The sequence below is a fragment of the Buteo buteo genome, chromosome 1, assembly GCF_964188355.1.
Source record: "Buteo buteo chromosome 1, bButBut1.hap1.1, whole genome shotgun sequence".
Classification (NCBI taxonomy): domain Eukaryota; kingdom Metazoa; phylum Chordata; class Aves; order Accipitriformes; family Accipitridae; genus Buteo; species Buteo buteo.
The window spans coordinates 50,589,155-50,607,401 of record NC_134171.1 but is presented as its reverse complement, the minus strand read 5'-3'; the positions used below and the strand labels follow the sequence as shown (position 1 = coordinate 50,607,401).

The 18,247-nt window shown below is 38.2% G+C and overlaps 1 protein-coding gene across 3 annotated transcripts in view; it reads right to left on the bottom strand.

The window, feature by feature from the left end:
- Window positions 1–18,247, bottom strand: part of TNKS (tankyrase) — a 143,765-nt gene that overhangs the window by 39,329 nt on the left and 86,189 nt on the right. For all 3 annotated transcript variants that reach the window (XM_075030055.1, XM_075030065.1, XM_075030075.1), the window contains exons 6-9: window positions 6,964–7,058; window positions 4,045–4,111; window positions 3,392–3,578; window positions 1,241–1,362 (exon numbers count right to left, since the gene is read on the bottom strand). In XM_075030055.1, coding sequence (XP_074886156.1) covers window positions 1,241–1,362; window positions 3,392–3,578; window positions 4,045–4,111; window positions 6,964–7,058 — 471 coding nt within the window. The remainder of the gene's footprint in view (window positions 1–1,240; window positions 1,363–3,391; window positions 3,579–4,044; window positions 4,112–6,963; window positions 7,059–18,247) is intronic.

The window sequence follows — 18,247 nt, the reverse complement described above, 5'->3', positions numbered from 1 at the left end:
TGGGGTAATAGGGCACAGACTCGAGTGCCCCACAGTAAAGGATACCCTGCTTAGGACAGGAATAGCTCAGTTAAATTGTACATAACATCATGTGATCCTGGAAGCTAAGTCCTGCCACTTGGATGGGAGACCACTTGGAAATCTCAAGTACGGGAGGCAAAAATTGAGAAATCCATCAAACACTTACTGAACAGTGAACCAAAGGACATGAATAGAGCTAAAATATCCCACTTGGCCTAGCTGTCTCTGCAGAATGAGCAGGTGGAGAAGAGCAAAGACTACCACAGGACTACGAAGTGACCATTACACAGCTAAAGAGATGCCACATATCAGCAGCTGATATAGTCAGGAAGAAACAGATAACATCATCCCAAAGTTCCTACTGTGTTTGTGCTCAGCCTCCAAATATCTCTTCTCTGTCTTGGTTCTAAGTTCAGGCTAGGATGCTAAGTCCTCCACGGAGAAAACAGAGCATATGGATGCTTGGTACTCAACACACAATGTTCTGATCACAATCACAATGTTTGTAACACTAAATATGCAGTTGTATGCCTGCAGTTGAGCCCTACCACTGTGAAGAAAATGTTCCACTGGAATAAAGTATTATAACTGTAATGGTTTAAATAATACCATCAGTCTCTCTCAACTTCAACACCTTCACTGCATCTGGGATACTGGCTGTGTTCTTTGCCTCCACTGCTTCTTCAAACAATAAAATAAGAGCAGGATACTGCCAGGGAAGTCTCAAAGACCCCTGTTTCCATAGCTAATGTGGTATAGTCAGTACTATTCTAATCCTGTAATACCCTGTGATATATACCTAGCATCTATTTGCAACACAATTTTGCATACCCTGTGAAGAAAATTTGTAATCCAGGCTTGCCCACATAAAACATTAAGGAAGCACTGGGCCACTGGAATAGAATTTGACCCCAGAAAAAAACCCAGCAACTGACCAATAAAAAAGGAGGGTGATGGGAAAAAAAAGCAAAAGAGAAGTGAAAAGTGAACAGGTGAGGAGTGGCTGGAGGCCTTCTGTAATCTACCAGAAAGAAGAAAAAAAAGTGATAAAAAATTATATGGTGTTTTTTCCATAAGGGTGATTTAATTTTAAAGTGCTTGATGGCAAATCCTCAATCTCAGATGATGAATGTATTTTCATAGCGTAGAAATAAAACTACTCAACTAGCACTACCACCACATTTATCATAAAACAAATGGATTGACTGCATAATCTCACCAGTGCAGTCTCATGCGACTGTGGCTGCTTAAAATTAATGATCTCCAAAGCAAGTGTCTTCTTCACTTTGGCTAAGTCTGCCTCTCTGGCTGCTTGCAGTAAAGAGTGTCCTTTGAATTCATCTGTTAGAAAAAAAAGATGCATTTAATATTCAGCAACATGTCACATTTATAAATGTTATTGAAAGATAGCTATACCCAATTAAGAGGAAATTAGAGTATTTCTGTACATCTTCAGATAGTAGCTGACCTGGGACATAGAACATGAAACATGGTTTATTGAAACCAAAGGAACATTCTAAAGGAAAGGGGAAGTGATTCCTTGAGTAAAATCCTTATAGCTTTTCTCCCTCTTATCCTCCAGCCACCTGATATTAAATGCATATGTGACCTCTGAATTACCTATGCATGTGTTCAAGTGAGCACAATGCTATTAAATGCTCTTCAGAAAAAAGCATTACAGTTGCTTTTCAAAAACCTTACTGTATTTACAACTAAAATAATTCAAGGTAAAGCCTGAATAAATATATATAATTTATATATAATATAATAATATATATAATTTAAATATAAAATATTGAACTATTGGTCTTAAAGAAAGCTACTCGGCTAAGCATTTGGATCCAGCCTGCTACAGAGATGAAACAGCTTTTGACAGCAGTTATATCTTTCCAAATATGGAGAGGTAATTTTGTTATTTTCAGTGTCACATCTTGTTCAGTTCAGCAGCTAGTTCATTGTAGTTTTAAATCATTCTGAATTTGAAAAGGACTAAAAGTGTTTCTCTTAAAATGTACATATGAAAGTTAGGTTAGCAAGAATGATATCTGAACCTGGGAACTAGAATTGGAAAAAAAAAGCGCTCAACAATCTCAGTAAAAATATCAGTATTTTTCTTTCATAAGCAAGCTTGAAATGCTAAGCTTAAGAGAGGCTTTCTTCTCCCACCCTTGTTTTAACATCCAGTACATTTGTGGATTTAGAAATAAAAATAAATATAATAACTTTTAAGTTTTCATGTCAAATAAAATTTAAATTTCTTTGTAAACAGAGCATTACTCAAAGCACAAGTACAAATAAATCCTGAAATAACAAATAAATGTAATATTATTCCTAAGGTGTAAAACCAAAGAACTCAAGAATAGACTAAACATCGTATTTTGGGTATGCAAATACAGGATGTCCCATCAAGATACTGTCAAATTTGGCATAATGCTCACAGTTGTGCACACATTTCAGTGGATATTAATGGACATGAATCTTTCCCCACTCCTCTCCAGAAACTATAAACACAGAAATAAAACAAAGTTTTAATATAATTTTTTTTTGCTTGCTAATTTAAACAAATGGTAAATTAACGTCTCCCAGAATAGAGAGTAGAGAAGTAGCTAAAAGATATTAACTCCCTCCTCTTTTCTCCTAGAGCAAAGTTTTCTGCTGCACATGATCTCACCACTATCACATGCAAAGAATAGTGACAACAACCTGACCAGCTGTGGTTGTGAAAAGTGCAGGATCACATTCTTAGTGTGTCAGGGGGCTTCTGCTATACTGGAAAGGTGACAGACAAAACCAAAAGCTTATTTACGATTGAGTTCAGAATCTACTTCTCAAGAAGGAGCTTTCTGTAACTTCATAATGCTTTGTTTCCATACTTGTCTCATTTAATTATCTTTCACAGTTTATAACAATGAGAAAACAAATCCTCAAAAGAGGGCAAACAAAGGATGACAAATTCAAATTATGAGCTGAAACACTGCTTTGTAAACAGCATAAGGATTGCAAAGACCACAAAAGAAGGTGCTGGAATTTCCATGTCCAAGTTTGCACACCGAAGCTACCTACCTTCCAGAAGCTACTCTAAGTATGATACAGAGCCTCGATATAGAGGCTCCTATGTGACTTAACTGGACTTTAAGCATAAAAACCCCCACGGTCACTGATTCAGCAGTGCCTTAAACATTTTAAACCTAAGAAAACCAGGCAATATCACGAATGGTATATTAGAGGTATTTGCGTACTTCAAACTGAGAGGCACAGCTGCAGTTACTCTGCTGCTTTGCATCTACTTGTGAAGGATGAGAGGGCTGGCTTGAAAGGAAAGCAGCCCTTTACACCCACTGACAACTGTTTCCAGTCTGAAAACACTTACAGGTCAGCCTCTCCCTTAGCTCAGGCGTTGGAGCCATATCGACCGCACTCTTGCCGTGGCAGTTGACTAATGTGGGATCCGCACCGTGACTCAGCAGGAGGGAGCAGACCTCCACACGGTTCTTGGAAGCAGCCTCATGCAAGGGGGTAAATTGCCAGAGGTCCATAGCATTCACACAGGCACCATGCTAGCACAGCAAAGAAAGCCTTATATTAGTAAGAAATCATCAACAACTAAAAGCTTACAGATTTTCATTTCATTGTAGAAACTGGTTCCATTCTTTCATATATGAACACATACACAAAAAATTAATTATAAAAATAATTGTATAAACAAAACCACTGTTGAATCCTCAAAAAAAAATTAGAATTTCTGTATGAGCTAGTTTTTCAGTAGAACAGATTTTTCCATGGAAAAATTCAAATAAATGAAACTCTACTATCTGTCCAAAGAAACTAGGTAGGGAAAACCCCTACATATACTATGCCACAGAAAAAAGTAAAGTTCAGACTTCTGAAATGACATAAAGGATGTTTGAAAAATGTTACTATGGGGGGGAGGGAGGTGCGGGAAGATTTTCCTTTTCAACTCTGGTATAAACAGTTCATATCTCATCTAACACATCTAAATCTACTTTCCATCCCTCTGCTTACCTTAAGCAGCAGCTCTGTAACCTCATAGTGTCCATATGAACATGCATTATGAAGAGGGACAAGACCACTGCAAGGAAGAAGGCAAATGACAAATTTATTTAAGCAACATTTTTAAAGGAGGAACAATTTTCTCTCTACTGAGAGATGAACAGAAATCAAATTAAATCTAAAATCTTTAAATATGCAAATATTTAAAAATTAAGATTCACAAACTAATGGAAAAAAATCTAACCTTCCCAAACAACGTGTTACTTAAGATTGGCATTAAAATGTTTTGGTTTTTTTCTTCGGTCCTAACAGGCCACAGATGTTTAATCTGCCACTAAGATTAGCATTAATTGGCTTTGAAATGATCTTTCTTGAAGCTATTAAGGGGGGGGGGGGGAAGGAAAGTCCCATTCCACATTCAATTTGCTCAAGAGAAATCAGTGTTCTGTTTCTGCCCAAATATGAACTCCTGTTTGTTTAAAGTGCTATGCGAAAGGCAAAACTCCCCAGATAACGCTAACGTTAACTCCTGGGTATATTATGAAGATGTACAAATATCCATAGAAAGCAGACTGAAATTACTGCTCCAGACTGTGGAATGACCTGATTTTACTCCCATTTTTTAACAGTACAACCTACTTAACCGTGCAAGATACTTCTAAGAGAGTCCCTGTAATTTTTGTACAGCTATATTACTGGAGGCCATATCTAAAAATGACACTAGCAAAGTAAATAACAGGGATCTAGTCACAAGCACAAGATGTAATTAAAAAATTCATGCACTGAAAGGGAGATGCAAAGAGGACAATTATTACAGAGAACAAAACGAGTTTAATTCAAGCCAAGCAAGACAGGCTAGTTATGGCTCAACAAACATCAGGGTGCATAATACACTGAAAATGAAAAATACAGGGGATGATTCCTGGAATTGCAAAATCAATGCAAAAAGCATTAGGACAGCATGCATTAGACAACAGGGTAAACTTAGTTTTAAGGTAGATACTCTCAGAAGCAGCATTGCACTTGTCACAGGAGAGGGAAATTTGTTTGGGGGAAATTTTTCAAACTGCTATTTTCCATCATCACTTTTCTTAATTGCAACCAATGGTTGTATGTGTGAGAGAGACAAATAGTATCCAGTCCGCAGAGCACTCAAAAAAACCCCTCCCCTCTTCCAAAATGATGGTCATCTAAGAGGACTGAGGCCTTCAAGGTCTCATCAGCAAAGACAGTCACCGCAGCAATCCACCTGGCCACTTCTGCAGCATACCTTCCCCTTTTCTTTTCCAGCACATTGTGACTTTGCACACAATAGCAGTAAGGCAAAGACAGGGCCAGTGGAGAAAGAGCTGCTTCCTTGGCTGTGGTCCTCTTCGGGAGTAACTAGAAGCGATGACCATTGTCAAGATGCGGCACAGCTCCTCAGGACTCTCTCTGAAGTGACCCCATTGAAGAGAATCTTAAGTGGTCTATGAAATCAGTGTAACCTAATTTAGCTCCATAAATGATAAATGACATTTATTTATAGCCTATTTACTTATAAATTATGTATAAATAAGAAACAGCAAGGAAAAACAAAACACCACACTGATTGTAAATGTGTGATGCTGCTAAAACCAGTGGGAGCTTACTGGGAAGTCAGACATGTCTGAGTATGTTTTGGTTGGTTTTAAGTTTAATACAAAGTAAGTGTACCATTCCCCCACCCCTCCCGTCCCGCCTCAAATTCAACTTAAATTACTTTTCATACTTTCCAAGCAGATGAGATCAAATCTCATTAAAGCATCTACACTGGAATTTTCTACCAAGTGATGCTGAAATTTCAGAAAGGTGTGAAATACCTAAAACTTGCTTAACAATGCTGGATCTACCTGAATAGGTATTACATGCAGCTTTACTGTGGTGGTTTTTTTTTAACTTACATAATGTGCCACCATGCATTTAACAACAATTCTGATCAAAAAAGCCATTCAGGGGTGAATGTACAGACAAAAGTGCTACAATTAGTCAATCGTCAAGAGTTTAAGTATGCTTGGGACTGGTTTTGGAAAGAAAAGGAAAAAAAAAAGAAAAAACCCTAAGATCTTAATTTAAAATCTCTTTTAATGCTAGGCTGGACTCAGGAAATGAAGATATAGGAAGTGCCTCAAGTTTGCTTATGGAGACAGAACACACACTCATTAATATCTTACCTCTATGGACTCTGACTACAAAAGGCATGCCTTTAACCAGTGGCCAAATTTCTACAATGTTAGAACTAAGCCTTCCTATCAGACCACCATGAGAATCATCACCTTAGAGTTCAGAAATGTGTGGCTGAGAACAATGTACAACACATATCATTCCAGACTTCTGACTGCTGTGCACTTTTTGTTGGTATCTTACATAACTACCATCCTTACTGCAAGAATAGAATAGTTTAACTTCTACTATATCTTGATTTTTGCTGGCAACATCAATCAAGATAGGTCTTTGAGGACCACTAGTTGTAAGCACATGAGCATTACTGATATTATTTGGAATTGCATCTATATATACGCAACGAGATACTAAGACTATAGGTAAATTTTTCAATGCACATTTTTTCCACTATGTCCATGTATCTTTTCCCCATCGCCTTCCCTCAAATAACGCTGTTAGTCCATGATTTCACAGCGTAGTTTGTGAACGGAAGTAAAGAATAAAGTTTGGAAAAAAAATTTAAAGGCGCAATGAAGACTTAAAACAAGTGCAATCACAGCTAGTCTGTTATTGGGGCTCTAACAAAAGTTTATTTATGATGATTCACACTGAGGTTTTGGAAGGAAATATCACATTCTCAGCCAACTATTGGACATTATGCTGCAATGTGAAACAGAGAAATAATTCTTCATCTTGATTAATACAAAACCACCGCTGAAAACAGATAATAAATCAATTCATTTTACATACCCTTTGTCCTTTGCATGCACATCTGCACCATGCTGAAGCAGAAGTTGGACTATTCGAACTCTGTTGTAGCCTGCTGCTAGGTGTAAAGGAGTGGACTGCAAAGTAAAACAAAACAAGATGAAGAATGGGAGCCACATAAATTTGAAGTCCTGCACTTCCTGCCATTTAAGTACGCTTCATTTCTCTTACACATTGGATCAAGATAAGTTAAACTTCCTTTCTGTGATTAGCCAAATTAACAAATACAAAGCACAAGCATGGTGTTCATGTTGTCAAACCAAATAAATGTTCCTTAAGGTGGGGAAGAAGCCAGGTATCTCCTAGGGCAATAACAAGCTTATAATTTAAAGTTAATTTAAATAATGGCCCAACTTTGTTTTGTTTGGGTTTTGTTTGTTTGGTTTTGTTTTTTTTCTTTTTAATGCTGTAATTTAATTAGTTTCTAAAATGCTAGGTTGTTTTTTTTTTAATTCATGAGCAAATTTATACAGTTCAGGCTGCATACTCACAGGTTATAAAACTGCTTGTACATACACTTGTTGCAACAAGTACACCAGAGGCAGACTGCAGAACAAGAAATAATGCATTTATCCCATAGCAAGAATGTTTGTCTTCAGCTCTGCACCAAACAAGTAGCCGTACATATTCTGTACTGTGCTAAGACATGTGGAGCAAACTGTATGCAGTTTTCTGCAAAATACACATCTTCAGCAGTAATGCACCTTGCTGCATAACAGCAGAGTAATAATAACACCTTTCTCCATAGCTAATTTGTCAGAGTTTTAACTGAAAGGTTTTGACGTTGACAACGTAATTCCCCTTGAAGTTTACTTTAAAAGCTTTTTATTATGAAACAAATTTTGTGTGCTGTCTCAGTCCAAAGGAACTGATTTCTTACATGAATGGGTGATGCTGTTTCCTGTTTCCCAAGGCTGAGAAGCAGAGGATTTTAAAGGGATCTTTGTTGCAATTTATTTTGTGGTGCACAACCAAGCAACAATTTTATTACATTAAAACCCCATATATAAACCAGCTTGAACACACGGGAAGACTTACATATCTCACAGTATTAAGCCAAGTACAGATTTACTGTCAGCATTAAAACATCATTATACAGTATTACAGGTGAGACATCAGATTTCACTATTATAAAGATTTAAAAAACCAAGACAAATGGTCTCACCTGTGGTAAACAGCAGCAGGTGCTCTATATCCATAAATAGTATAGATTTCCAGGAATTAATACATATTTAGTATGACCATAACTTGGAGAAGTCTGTATTATATTTTACTACAGTCTCAACACTTAGCTACTTTGGTCCAGAAAGAGTCACTACTCTGACACGTACCAAGTGTCCTGCGTACCATAGTGAGGGCACAGCTTGTACTGTCAGAAATGACAGCACAGGGCATCTCCAAGAAAAACATCTGGGTAACTCAGTTTATTTAGGGAAGCAGTTATGCAAGTTTCCATAAGACCCATCTTCGGAATTATCTATGCTCAAAATAAGGACCTCTAACATTCCTAACCTGAAGATCCCTAAAGTGTCTCCAAAATACAAAATACCACCACCAACAAAATAAGTAAAATCTTTTAAGTGTTTGGCCATTCAAATCATTAGGATCTATTATTCTATTTCAGAAAGGCTTCTACTACTGAATTAACAATTTGGACTGATCCAGAAAGTATTCTACCTGCCCCTATTATAAAACAGCTGGCTTCTGCATATCATAAACACTAATGAAAATGTGGATAAAGATTATACCACTATTGACTTTAGCAGAATACTTCAGTACTGTTTATTCTGACAATTGCCTTGGTTACTAAATCCAGTTTTTATCAACTGAATTAGTAACTCTGAAAACCTGAAAGGGACTGGGGAAAAGTCAGTCTATTGAAAGGTCTAAACTCCAGAAGAAATTGGAACAAATACTAAATCTTTGGACCACTGCAGGATCCTTTAACCTCACTACAATTAAACTACTCCCATTCTTGTCTGCATGCTTCTTCTAAAACAATGATGGCAGACTTCCAAGATGATGCTTTACTCCTATTAAGCATTTTTAATAGGGATGTTCTCAATAAAGATATATCAACCCTGTAGTCTTATTCACTGCTTAAAATTAAAAGAAAAACTATTATGACTCAAGCTGGGACTGTGCATTTTTTGTTTCTAGGGCTATTAGACCTGTATTTGCCAAATAACTTCATTAGAGAAGAAATCCAAAATGTTTCAAGCTTATAGTTGCAAGACAAATGAAGTGAAGCAAAACAGCAACATCCCAAATCTTCAGACAACTTCTATTCCAGCCTTTCAGAAAGGCGAGCTACTTCCTTCTCCTCAAGCAAGGCAACGCAGACACCACAGTCCCATGAACAAACACAGAATACCATGTCTTCCACAACAGACCAGGAATTAGTTATTTAGCTGCAGCCAGGCACTTGATGTTTGGCGTGCTTGCCTTCAGTGAAGCTGCGTGCCGTGCTGCAGCTGCCTCTCCGAGGAGAAGCTAACTGATGGTCCCGGCACCCAAACCTGGAGACAGGGCTGAGCCCTCTGCCAGTCTGCCAGTCTGCATGCTTCAACTTTGCAATCACAAACCATACAGCCTGTGGAAGCAGCGATCCTGGAGGGCTGCTCCCCCTGATATCCAGGCCTAGTGTATCAGGACTCACAAGGCAGCATTGCCAATTGCTCTTTAGGCTGCCTAAAAGGCTTTTATAAATGCTGCGCTTACATATGCTTCAGGAAGGAGGAAGCAGGAAGACCCTACCTCAATGATTATTTTTTTTTTAAGGACTTCTTTTCCTTTCTTGTGAGAAAGAGCATTCATTAATGTTACAGATTTAATAGTTAAAAATACTAATCTGGCATTACAAGCTGTATGCTAATTACAGAAACGAAGTACCTAAAGATAATGCCGTGCTACACAAACTACTCATTCTGTGGGATTATTAGCCCCTCCCCCCCCAATCAAGTGAATGACAGTAGTAAAGAGACTGATGTTTAAAATTAACATGCTGCTTATATAGCACTAGAAACACTAGAAAAGTAGAAACTAGCTATCACAAACAGCAGTATTGTGTACTGCACCTGCAAGGTGTATCAAACTGATCACTTAACATTAGGAAAAGAGATTTAATTGAGCTATCAATTAACCCCTCCTCCCATGTCTTGCAATACCTGGCAAGAGACTTACTAACAGGAATCCCTAGAGGGCACTTACCTTCCAAGACTCACAATCACAGTTACCAAGCCAATCACACTGTCTTACTTGCTAGTGTAATTAAAAAGAGTGTAACTCCACTTTTATTAAGTAAAGTAAACCCTCATGTGAGATGCTCACATTATTTTAAAGTTTTATGGCATCTGTAATTAAGTCAAAGCAGGTACTGTGCATTTCAAGGAAGATCACTGTACACAAGATGGCAATCACTGTCAACCTGTATACCTACGATTTATGCTAAAGCAGGTATTTTTGCCTGCAGCGTTCTTGAAAATGTGTTGCCTGGGAATACAAGAAATGCATTTTTTACATTTAAAAACCGTACATACAGCAGTTTGATACTATTTTCACTGAGCCTTAGGTAATTTCACACTGCTTTTTCACCAACAGCTGATTTGATGATCCCTGTTCAAGGTCAGCTGCCTTGGACTTGCTGCCCCTCGTTCACCTGCACAAACAAAAGGGGCCCCGAGGAATCACCAGAGCTGCAGGCTGCTGAGCTGCTTCTACTGAAATCAGAAAATTGGCTTCAACAAATTGTCCAGAGGCAACATGGGAGCGCTGGCTCCAAGCACCATCAGTTTCCCTTCCTATCTTGCTAAAGAGTCTTCAGTAGCTCTTAGATGGTAATGCTGCCACAGCCTCAGAAGAAAGCTGCATTTTCAGATTGAAGTTATGAATTCCCCATTTTATGGGCAACTTTAAATTGAGGGATCTTATGTAAGGATCTTGTATCATCTGTTATCTGCATGATCAATAACAGCTGCAGGAACTGTTTTAAGAACTAATATTGCCTGTTCTTGCCTTCTACCACGAAAATCTCTATATAATGCTATCTGATAACAATCTTAATGTGTTTCTCTCATTCTCAAGTTGTCATGTCGAAGGCTATTAAAATCAACAAACAACAGTCTTACCAAATATATGATGTCTCATTGTACATTTAATTTACAACACTATATAGTGATTTAGAATTACCATCATTTCATTTCGTCTTATTGCGAGAATGCACTTCCCATATAAAGAGGCAACACCCTGATTTTGAGAGACAGCTCTGGCCTTGACATATTATGGCTACTCTCATGTTCAGAAGGTCCTCACATGGATACGCAACAGTAAGGGCGACTCTTACACAAACAAGTATGACTTGGCAGAAAATACCTAAAGACACCCATATGTTTATTGTTAACTCTCCTACAACACTCTGCTGACGAATGATGTCAAAAAAAAAAAAGAAAAAGGAGGGACAAGGAGAGATTTTAAAATGTTTCATGTAGACTTTAATATATGGGACTTCTTTACCTTGGACTTCTTTACCTTGTCTATAACTATCTTCAGGTCTGGTAGATTTGGAAATTGCAGGTATGCAGCAAACTCCAATCTAACTTTTGTCAAACAAAACCTTTATTCTAATTAGACCATACTGCCTGTAGAAAGCAGCAGCAATAAAAGTAGTATCTTAAACTTTTGTAGTTTGCCTTACAAGCTCCCTTCAAAACAGTGTTTCACCTCCTCTGAATTAAGGGAAGAGCAGAGAGGTTTCTAATCACAGAAGGGACCTTTGTTTCACAGTTTTGCATAAAACTGTTTTGAAAGGTGTCCTGACTCCTGGCAAGATGACTATTTGAACATGGCATACTAAGGAAAAAAGCCTCTGAGCAGGCAACAACTCTCTCTTCACTGGGTTAGAATTTATGATATAATCTTTCTTTCCAATCACAACAGTCTGCTTCTGCCTGATGCTGCTCTCTTACAGACTTCTAAAATGAACTGTGTCAATCGTAAGTGTACATCAGGAAGACATTCCAGATGCGGTGGAATACCTCCTGTTGCCACTTTATTATTCTGATTAATGGGGTAAGAAAACAAGTTGCAACATCACAATCTTAAGAGACATTCCTGAACTTTTCCACTGTGGAAATAATCAGGCTTTTCCTTTGCTGCTCAGGTACCAATTTGTATTCTAATTTTAAGCAGTGTGCCCATCTTACACCTTCATTTTTAGACTAGGTCGTAAGCTTTCTTGGGAAAATATTTCATTGAAATTTGTTTGTATAGTGCCAAGACTGAACATATCATCATATAGAAAAAAATTTCTTCTAGAAACACAGATTTCAAATAACTCAAAATAATTCTTTTATATTCATGCTACAACGCTCTTGCACATGAGGTACTGCAGAAATAAAGGTGCTTCTGTTCATCAGCCACATGGCTTGTCAACTTCAGCCACCCAAATTGTGCAACTTCCTTGGTCATTTTATAGCAGTACTGAGTTATTCAATTTCATGGTTGATATTTATGTTTCAGGGACAAACTTATAGATGCTGCTCCAGGAAAACAAGTTACATCGCTCTGCTGACTGTAGATGAGCTAGCTGCAACAAGTTTGAACTCGAGAGATAAATAAGCACAGGGAGGAAAGGCTTAAACTACTTTTCTTATGTAAAAAAACAAAAAAAACCACCCCAAAAAACAAACCACAAAACCCAATTCCTAAGGACAAGGATTACAAAATGCTTAAGGAAGACATTTGTCACTCCACTGTGTTTCCAGTGGTAATTTAAGTGCTTCATCTTCAGAACACAGCCAGTAGTACTTAATTAGATTGCTGAACAGGACAGACTTAGTATAGTAAAATTCAGAAAAACATCACATCACAAATTTCACGTAGTGCTTTCTAACAGCTAGCGACAAGGAAAATGAACTGAACAGCTCACCAATTCAGAATCTGCAAATCCCTCAGTATCTTAACTTAGAGCTCTGGTGTATCAGATGATCTCTTTGAGGAAAAAAAAATATCCACTGTTTTGAGCTGTAAACGAGTGAAGACAAAACCAGCTTGATTTCACCTACACAGTAGTGCTAGGGCAGAGCATCATTGAGTGAGAATGAGGATTACATAAAAAACAAGACAAAAATGCTTGCATTCCTTTTCATTTCATCACTTGGCAGAAGGAGAACAAAGAAGTAGTCTGCATCAAAAAGAAATTTTTCCTTGCAATTGAATACCTTTCAGAAATTTATTCAGGTATTATACCACCAGGGTTATGGTATGAAGTCCAGAGCCGGTTAGATATCAGGAATGGCATAGCTCCTAGAAGTATTTAGAAATGTGTACCAGCTACAAAGCATTGCTTTGTGGATCACAGATTGAAGGAACATTCCTCTCTGCATTCAACTGTGCAGAAACCACAGCTGGAATGTTATTCTCAAGTTATTGTTGGACACCTCCAGACCAGGCAGATGTTCATAAACTGGAGGAAAAGATAAGAATGTATAATAAAGGTGAAATGGAAAGAATTAATAAAATGGCTGGAGAGTTAAAAAGCACAGGAAGAGCAGAATAAAAATACTGCAAATACACTGATGGAATAAGCCCTCATTTGGAAAAGGTTTAGTTGGGTGACAGACCAGGACTCTTCTACTCCTGATCTCCACTGAGTATACAAATCTGTTCCTTCTCAGAGGGCTGTAAATGTCCAAACTACTGACTACTAAATGTTTCACTAGTAGATCTGACCTTTGAGAGACAATACAAATTTCTGACTGTATCTCTGAACCTCAAGACTGTGACACGGCTTGGCATCAGGTCTACACATTAACATCGTGACCCTGTTGTACTGCAAGTTGGGCTAAGTGTTGACAAATAAGGGGCAGGAGATTATGAGAGAAGAGCTTTTTCAAACACATAGATGCCTGGGGTAGGGAAGGACAGAAAAGATGACGAGCATCATCTTGCAGAGAGGCAGACAAAGAAATAACCAGTGTCTCTGTCTCTTAGAGGTTAAAAGAAGGAAGAATAGGAAATGAGTGCTTTCCCTTTTCCGCTCAGGAACTCCTCCTGCTAGCATAGAAACAGTGCCACCACAGAGAAGGTAGGTATGTGGAGGCAAACAAGATATACCCAAAAGCAGAAGAGGGTAAAGGGCAAAGATATCTTTCCTGACAGGAGAGCATGCAAGCACTGCAGGACCACACAACAAAAGAAAGTTTCATCTGCAGAGGCAGGCTTAAGATGGATATTTGAAGATGATGATGTAAAAGCCTTATTAAATCCCAAAAGAAAAACCCAGTCTCCCTGCCCGGCAGGTTTCTCCAGACAATGACACTTGACTTTCAAAATTATGGAGATTATCATCTTTGACACCAGGAAGGCAAATCCTTAATCCATGTAGATAGCTCTGAAAGCTATTCTCTTAACAGTAGCTATATAAAAAAGAAAATAAATCAAATTGATTACTTCAGAGAAAAGGAAACAAAGTCAAACCTGAAAGAGCATCATTACCTGGCAGATAAAGGACTAAAAGAAAGGCCAGAAGAAAAAGAGATACTGTGAGACAGAAGGCAGCAAGCATGTTCAGAATGAACTTTAAAAGCAAAGATGAATCTGATTCACAAGAAAAACCAGGTATGAAGCACAGTTCCCTAATAGCTCCATACTAAGTTGCTGCCATTACTTTCAGAGACTGACCTAGAAGCAGAGACTAAGAGGGAAATGGTAGAAGGCTGGGAGAGACACTTAAATCTTTAAACGGAAACACCACCTTGACCTCTGATCTTGTGAAATCTTTGGACTTCACAAACAGCAGGTCCCATAAATGGGGCCCTAGAGATCCCTGACCTCTTCCTAAACAAGAGTTAAAATGCAACACCTTCCACCCCCCAACTCTTCTGTATTTGCATGCATCTTAACCTACTACCTATTTGGTAACATAGTTCCACAGAGCATGTGTCAGAGAAGCTGAGCAATACCCCTCACAAACCTGTGGTATTCTCAGGAAACAGTTCCTTACAATAATCTCTTCCATTTCTACATGTAGATGATGAAGGTTTGGCTATGGATGGAACTGCAATATGAAAAAGAAATTTTGGAGCTTCTACCATGAACCAGCATTTGCAGTTTTCCTGGATTCAGAAGCACAGAGTAGATCTCTGGCAGCACTCAACGACATGGGGAGACGGACTTTGAGATGGATTGTCAGAGAGGCAGACGAGTATACACTGTTTCTTTGTGATAGATGCTGGCAGCTGAGGGAGTAGTGGCTTGCTGAGCTACATGAAGATGAAATGACAGTAAAGACACACTCTCTTCTCCTAAAGGAATGCTGCTAATGTTGTTTAACACTGAAAGGAGATGTATACTGCCTTGAAAGATATGGCAGAACACTACGTAGGAATTGCTTACAGTATCATTGTGTCCAGGATGGCCATTTTTGTTGCTTCTTTTCATCACCTGGAATCTGTCAGAAATGCAAGTCAAAAATGGACAAGTCTGAGGTGAGACACTGAGGCATGACTGGCTCTTGCTGGGGCAAAGGCAAGAAGAAGAAACTGCCCCTGTAATTTTATTAACTAAAGTCGTCAGAGGGTATTCAAACCTCTACTACTCCAAGGAGCAGCTGGCAACACCTGCCAGCTAGAACACAAACTCATCTGGGCTGGAGGACTGAGCACACAGGCATGCAGATTTTCTCATGTCAACAGCTGGAACTTTTATTTGTTAAATCACACGCTGGAAGCTGTGATTCAAGTTTAGTGCACGGGGAAGAACAGATGCTACTGCTGCTAGTCTGAGCAATGGGGCACGGGTAGCCAAGTTTCTGCAGAGTTTTTGAAAGCAGCTTAGTGCCAGCCAGCACAGTCTGCAGCCCAAGTCTTAACCCATCAATCTTGTCAAATTGCAAGCTGCAAATACTTATCACTCCAGGAGAGTGGGATGAGACAACTTTCTCCCCTCTTCCAGCACAAATACATTCATCTTTATCTGTCCTGTCAGCCAGTGCCAGAAGCTATAGAATCCTGTTCTTTAATTATTTGCTCAGGCTGCTGTTCCTTCTTTTTAATAAAATAATTTGGTGTTGCTCTGGCAGCAAAAAAAAGTGTTAACAAAAGGCTCCTCTCCAACCAGGCATGCCAGATGACTGGGGAAGGCCTGCATACAACAATCTGAAGAAGATACACACTGGAACACCAGAGAACCAAAACTCTGCTGTTTTTTGCTGTTTCAGTCTCTTCTTTTTCCACTTGCTGTCAAAATCTTTTCCCTACTACAGTCAGCTAACAACCTTTTATTCCCTTTTCTTTTTATATCTCTTATTATTTTTACCACTTTTCCCACTCAATCCTTATATATTTATTTTGCTTTTCCTCCTTCCCCTTCCGACTAGAAACTTTCCAGGCTTCAGTCCACAAGATTTTCACATTATTAAAAAAGAAGAAAAGCTTCTCAGAATATATTGACTGTTCCCTCTGCTAAAATGACATTCAGACCAGCACTTCACTCATTTTATTGAAAGCAGGGTCAGAACAAACTCTGTTAGGAACAATGCTTGCAAACTAATTGCATTTCAGGTCCAGTGCTCGGTGTGAAATAAGTATTTATGCCTTGTATTTTGGAATGAAATTAAAACACAAAATATAAAATAAGTCATAAAATTAAATGTACAAAATATTCTCTTTGCATTACAGTGATAATTTGCAAATTTTAGAATTTAATGCCTTTATAATTGAATCAAGTAGACTTCACTGTTCCTTTGAAGAAAAGCCTTGCAAAATACAGGGAAAAAAGCAGAGAATTTATCTTGTATTTCCTTTAAGTATGTTTCAAAATTGAGATGTTATGGTTATTAGAATATGAATATTCTAAAGAATTTAATCTGTAAGAAGTAAGTCTTTTATAGGTGTATTATATTACTTAGAAAAGACTCACCAAATAACCTCAATTTTCTTGTTCATCAATGACACATCCATCATCAATTACAATGTCCTATTTTGGCATTTTTCTCCCCTTTTATTGTTCATCTGCTGCTTGCTCAGTCAACTTACACAACAGTTTTAGAAATGGTTATGTAAATACACTTCTCCTTGCACATAAGTATTTGTAGTTCTTTTCATTTAGAACTAAACTGATCACTCTAAATTATCCATACAACCTATGAAGTCAATGATGGGGTTGTATTAGCAAATGATAATTGATGTGCTGAGAGAAATCAGAGAGGCAGCAAGAGCAGAAAACAGAACAGCTTTGGGTGACTTAACAGGTGAAATGTTTGGATGGTATCGGGGATTGTTTTACAAAGAAATTGGCTAGGGACGCCAGGAGTAAATGCAACTACTGAGTTGGTACCAATTAACAAGCAACACCTGGTGTAAAACTTTGCAGTAGAAGTTACTCTTTTAACAGTGACTATAACGTACTTGGATTCCACTTCTCTGCAGAGAAGAGTGCTTGCTAAAATAATCCAGCACAACTGCACAAATCTTCAGAAAGTGGAGCTATGAAAAAACCTGTTAAATTTTTTAACAGTAAGCCATAAGTGGTAGCTAAGAGAATTAAGTCCTTACAGGCAGCACAAAGACTACTAACAGAGACAACATTGGAAATGCCATGCTAATGCATACCTTCTATGAGGAAGGGCTTGATAAAGTGAAAGAAGCCAGTGTGACTAACAGCAAGCTAAAAGAGATTACTAGAATTAAGAAGGCATCATTCCAAAAGCTGAATTTAAAAGCTGAAGAAAATCACAAGGACCATAAACTCCAGCAAATTAAAGGTAAAAATACAATTAGACACGCAAAAACAGTTTAAGCAGTGACTAGTGAAAGGAATTCAAACCAACCATAAATCCTTCTTGCAACCCACCAGGAGCACAAAATCCACCAGACAGTCCAGTTGGGCAAGGTAATACTAGGGCAAGAAATGGAGCTCTCCAGACGACAAGTCGTTGTGGAGGAACTAAAAGAACTCTTTGCATGGTACACGTCTTAGAAGAAACATGTAATTCTCATACCAGGACCCTGGCAAGTGAGCATGTGCATATTTGGGAGCATGGTGAAGCTTGGCAAAGGATCTGTCTGAAACTAAATTAAGCATAAAAGAGGTAATGATACCCATAATCAAAATGAACATCAACAAATTGCCAGGATGGCACTGCATTCACTCAAGAGAGCACTGGAGAATGAAACAGATGAATTTAGTGGTATGTGACCTTCACTTAAGATTATCTTGGTACATGAAGACCCAAAAGCTGCAAACCAATCATTAAGACATGTTTTGG